General features: G+C 47.9%; 1 protein-coding gene across 1 annotated transcript in view; it reads right to left on the bottom strand.

The window, feature by feature from the left end:
• Nucleotides 1-5,130, bottom strand: part of LOC107109581 (IgGFc-binding protein-like) — a 65,919-nt gene that overhangs the window by 25,030 nt on the left and 35,759 nt on the right. Inside the window, exons 9-10 of the mRNA XM_015410246.1 lie at nt 2,729-3,327; nt 18-597 (exon numbers count right to left, since the gene is read on the bottom strand). Coding sequence (XP_015265732.1) covers nt 18-597; nt 2,729-3,327 — 1,179 coding nt within the window. The remainder of the gene's footprint in view (nt 1-17; nt 598-2,728; nt 3,328-5,130) is intronic.

Raw genomic sequence — 5,130 nt, 5'->3', positions numbered from 1 at the left:
AGCAGGAGAGTACTCACGGCAGAAGGACGGAGTCCTCCAAGGCTGGACAGATACCCCAGCCTCATGGCAAGCAGACACATAGCTCTCAATGCTCTGGCACAAGACTTGGCTGTCCCCGTTACCCAGGCACAGGTCATAGATGCAGTCATCAAGATACACACTGGGGTCCACTTTGCTGTGGCAAGCACTGAGGGGCCCGTCCGATGCCGTGAGCAGCCCACAGTAGTTGCGCAGCTTAAAAATGTCCTTCTTCCTCTCCTCGCAGACCGGGCAGGTGTTTCCAGAGCATCCATCTGAGCAGGCCCCAATAGCCCCAGGGACAGACACTTTCCAGGCAGATCCAAAGGCAGCCACGTTGGAGGCGGCTGTGCCGTCAGGAAGCAGCAACTCGTCATCCTTCCGCCCGTTGTAGTTCCCGCACAGGCCACACATCTGGCCTTGGTAGCTGCTTGGGACGGTGACCGTGGCACGGTAAAGCAAGTTGTAGTGTACAACAAGGCCAAAGTCAGTTTGTATCACAACATTGTTACCGTGTTGATAAGCTCTGAGACGTCCATCGGACAGGGCTATGGGGAGCCGCTGGAACACTCCGTTCACCTGGAGGAAGAGGAGTGTGAGCAGCAGGACATATAAGCTGGGTCTTGGATTGTCCTCAAACTGGCCTCAAGAATCCTGCTACACTTACAGGCTTACTTCACACAGCCGTTCTTGGCACATTGAAGTCAACCCCGGCTGCCTTCTTCAGTGGATTTGGATGTGCTGGATGTGTGCATCTCCAAAATCACTAAAGGATGGATTGTTGGCCATAATAGATGCACCCATTCACAAAATAGTGTTGCGACACAGGCACATTCAGGGTACAAGAATCTAACTAAAGGCCCTTCTTGAGGGTCATCCAACACCACTCTTAGAAGAAGACGACTGTCACCAACTCTAGCAGATCTTCTGAGCCAATGGATGCTGCTCACAGAGAGCCACATTCTCAATCATCATCACAATCAATCAATCAATCAATCAAAAGAGAAATGGGACTACTAAATGCCCATCAAGCACCCACATAAAGTAATTCTAAACATATTAACAACGAATATTAAATGGATAGCTCTAAAATATATTTTAAAAAATTCAGTGCAATGAAAACTGAATTCAGTGCTGAGCCCGGGATAAGTAGCGCGGTAATGTCTCACTAAATTAGTTTTAAAAAAATAATAATCAGGCAATGGATTTGTCTCATATTAAAAATGTTTACTCCAGTTACCAGCACAAACAAAAAAATCCTGTTCCCACTCCTCATAGAAGGAGCTATAAATCGCCTGTCCTGGAACAACACAACTGTATAAGAACATAAGAAGAGCCCTGCTGGATCAGTCCAGCCTCCTGTCTCACACAGTGCCCAACCAGTTACTTTGGAGGGCCAACAACAGGGCATAGAGGCCGAGGCCTTCTCCTGATGTTGCCTCCTGGTTCTGGGACTGAGAGACTTAGTGCCTCTGAATGTGGAGTTTCCCCTCAGTCACCATGGCTAATAGCCACTGATAGACTTAGCCTCCACGAATCTATCTCATCCCCTTCTAAAGCTGTTTATTCCTGTGGCCATCACTACACCCTCTGGCAGCGAATTCCACATTTTAATCACTCCCTATATAAGAACATAAGAATAGTCTTCTCGCCTTCCCTCTCCCACCTTCTATCTTTCTTCTTCATGTCCTTTCTTTACCTCTCTAGTCTTCCTTCCTGCTTTCTTCCTGCCTTGACTTCTCTGTCTCCTTCCCTACTTCTATTCACTCTCCCATCTTTCCCCTCCCCCCCCAGATGTTCCCTTTCGCCTCTTCCAGTGTCCTTCAGTCCTCTAATATTTTTTTCTCTATCATTTTAATTCTAGTTCTTCGCTGGTTCCACATGACTTCCAGCACACCTGTGTTTACTTCTGGGCATGCTGTCAGAAGGGTAGAGCCCCAAATCAGAATCCCACATTGAAGAACAGTCAGATGACATGTGGAAGAGATACATGAAGGAATAATCACTCCTGCTCTGAACAGATTACTCCCACAGGGTCAAGGATCCAAAGCTCGTTGCCATGTTTGTGTTTTGTGTTCCTCTAACAATGAAATTCTAACATCGTACTTTTTGGGTCATTTATATTTCTGATCTAGCAGCAAAATTGATAAAGGAAACCTAGACTGATGTAGACGTATGGCATGGAGCAAACCATGAGTTTCTGCCCCGGATATTTGGAGGGTGGAACCTGGGGAGGGCGGGGATTTGGGGAGGGGAGGGACCTCAGCAGGGTACAATGCCATAGAGTCAACTCTCCAGAGCAACCATTCCCTCCAGGGGAACTGAACATGGCTTTGATCATCCATCAAAACCTGGATTCAATACTTTCCAACTAAGATGACATGTGGAAGAGATACATGAAGCAATAAGCACTCCTCTAAGCTGAGTTAGTGTGAGCTAGCTCACAGTTTTTTAGCCTCTGGCTCACACATTTTTGTCTTAGCTCAGGAAGGATGGCTCTGGAGCAAACTAATTTATGCAGTAGCCAAAATCACCTGCTCACAACTTTAATGGCAGTAGCGCACAAAGTAGAATTTTTGCTCATAGGGCTCCATAGCTTAGAGGGAGCACTGTTTCCAACCTCCTTTTCCACAACCCGTGGGACACACATTCTGTTGGATCTTTAATAGCTTCCAAGTGTTGCATGTACTAGTAGGATTAAGAGACCTACCTTGACTAGCCCCTTCATTTTCTGCAGCAGGGTGAGCGTGGTGTCATAGACTTCCACGGAGATCATCTTGTTGACGGAAACTTTCCCACTCCCCCAAGCTTCATTCTCCTCTTTGACAGTGAAGGGCGTCAAATGTGCCTTGTCTGTGATATGGGTCTTAGCAAGAATGTAAGTGCAGGTGCCCTGGAAGTTGAAGTGCAACTTGTCGAAGGTGATATAATGAGGATCACCAGTGGCCAAGCAAGATGCAGAACCAGCCGAGTGGCATTTCTGGATGCCGTCGACCACCCTGCACTCTTCATTTGGGCCACAGGAGAATTTCTTGCAGGTGACGGCGCCACCAGCCTGGCACATGCATTGCAGATCACACTGCCGAGTTGGGTAAAAGGTCTGCCCCGCTGAATAGTATCGGTCCTGGTACACGCAACCACATTTAGACATGGGGACACAGCGGTCACCGCTCAGCACAAAACCTTGGTCGCAGACACAGCCTTCTGTGCAGTGCGCAGAGCAGGGGAGGGGTGAGTAGAGGCTGCTGCAGGTTTGTTGACAGCCTCTGGCGCAGAGCTCATAGTGGCTATTCTGGGGGCAGACTGGCTCTGGAATGAGAAAGTAAAGACATGCCTTATCTACCATTCATATCTTGCTTAATCGGCATCATTGGGTTTGGATCGTACCTAGGGATGGGCACAACTGGGGGAAAGTGGTTCCGTGCAGTTCGTTGTTCATGATGTGCCTGGTTTGCGAACCATGAACCATCATGAATTTTTAGGGGCCAAACGAACCAGTTCAGTTTGTGAGGTTCATGACCCACTAGAACAGCCTCCCAGTGTGCTAGAGACACCAAGCTCACAAGGGAATCTCTGTCTGACTCTCCTCTACCTGCCCTCCAAGTCCAGTGAAGATATCATTTCCCCAGAAAGCACTTTCCTGGGGGTACCTTGTTGGGAGGGGGCATAACTTGGACCCTGTAAATCCAACCCTCACTAAACTTGGAGGGCATGGAGAGGAGAGTCAACCAGAGATCCCTTGCAAGTTTGGTGTCTCTAGCTTGCACAGGATCCATTATATACACTCCTGAACTGGTGGTACAGGCAGTCCTTTTGACAGGCGCAGGATCAGGAGGTTCGAGAGTATATAGAACTGACACTGTGCAAGCTTGAGACATCAAAGTCTCAGGGGACCTCCCCCAGATGTTTCTGTACATGACCTCCAAGTTATGTTGCTTTGAAGTTTGGTAAACATTTAGATTGAGTGCAGACAGTTTGTCTGGAAATATATCTGTTCACAAACCAGCACAAACCTCCATGGATAGCTTGAAAGTTTGTGGTAAGTTCATGCTGATTGACCTGCCATGAACTTCACTTTGTGAACTACAAACTAGCCAAAATTCATCATCATGAACTTTAGTTTGTGAGCCAGTCCGTGCCCATCCCTAATCATACCCACCAACTTCTAAAATAAATTGAACATGGGGAAACTGTAGGATTCTTTCTATGTTACATTTTTATATTGCATAATAATTCTTGAATGTGACGTACTTACAGACCTCATTTCTGATTCACACACACTTGTTTAAAGGAACTAGATTGGTAGCTTGGGAAGGGCCATGGCTCAGTGGTAGAGCATCTGATTGGCATCCAGAAGGTCCCTAGTTCATCCCTTGGAACCTCCAGTTAAATTACCAGGGAGTAAGTAGGTGATGTGAGACCCTGGAGAGCCGCTGCCAGTCTGAGTAGACAATACTGACTTTGATGGAACAAGGATCTGATTCAGTCTAAGGCAGTTTTGTGTGTCCATATGTGTTTGAGGGGCATGTGTGCTGGAGCAGTAAACCATGTGTGGTAAACACACGGAAAGACCCCCTTTGGTACATGAGGTTCCTTTCCCTCTGTTTTCAAACTAGAAACATGGCTTCAAGTCCCTGCTGAGGCTCACAGGATAAGCTTGAGAAAGCTCCCCATCTCTCAGGCTAACCTAACTCATAGGATTGGCGTATGGAATGCATAAAAATGAGACACATCCACATAAAACACTTTGAACTCTATAGAGCACGTTCAGGATACAAATGTGATTGTTGACATCATGCCATCACTTGACCTTCAGGTTCTTTTCCCCCCCCCATGCTGTGAAATGGACTGCCAGGAACAGAAGACAGGCCAATCCATTACAAGCAAGGACAGCCCATGGCTTAGTGGTGGAGCACACGCTTTGAATGCAGAAGGTCCTAGGTTCAATCCCTGGTAGGGTTGCCAAGTGGATTTTCGCCGGGAGCGGGGGGCTCCCGGCCGGCGTCTGGTGCATGCGCCACACACACGTCACCCGGAAGTGACGGGGGGACACCAGGCACGCTGGGGGCGGGGCCACGGCCATACAAGGGAAAACCATAGAGTTTTCCCTTG

This window comes from Gekko japonicus, unplaced genomic scaffold, assembly GCF_001447785.1.
Source record: "Gekko japonicus isolate JY-2015 unplaced genomic scaffold, Gekko_japonicus_V1.1 scaffold1267, whole genome shotgun sequence".
Classification (NCBI taxonomy): domain Eukaryota; kingdom Metazoa; phylum Chordata; class Lepidosauria; order Squamata; family Gekkonidae; genus Gekko; species Gekko japonicus.
This window is presented reverse-complemented; position numbering and strand designations above follow the sequence as displayed.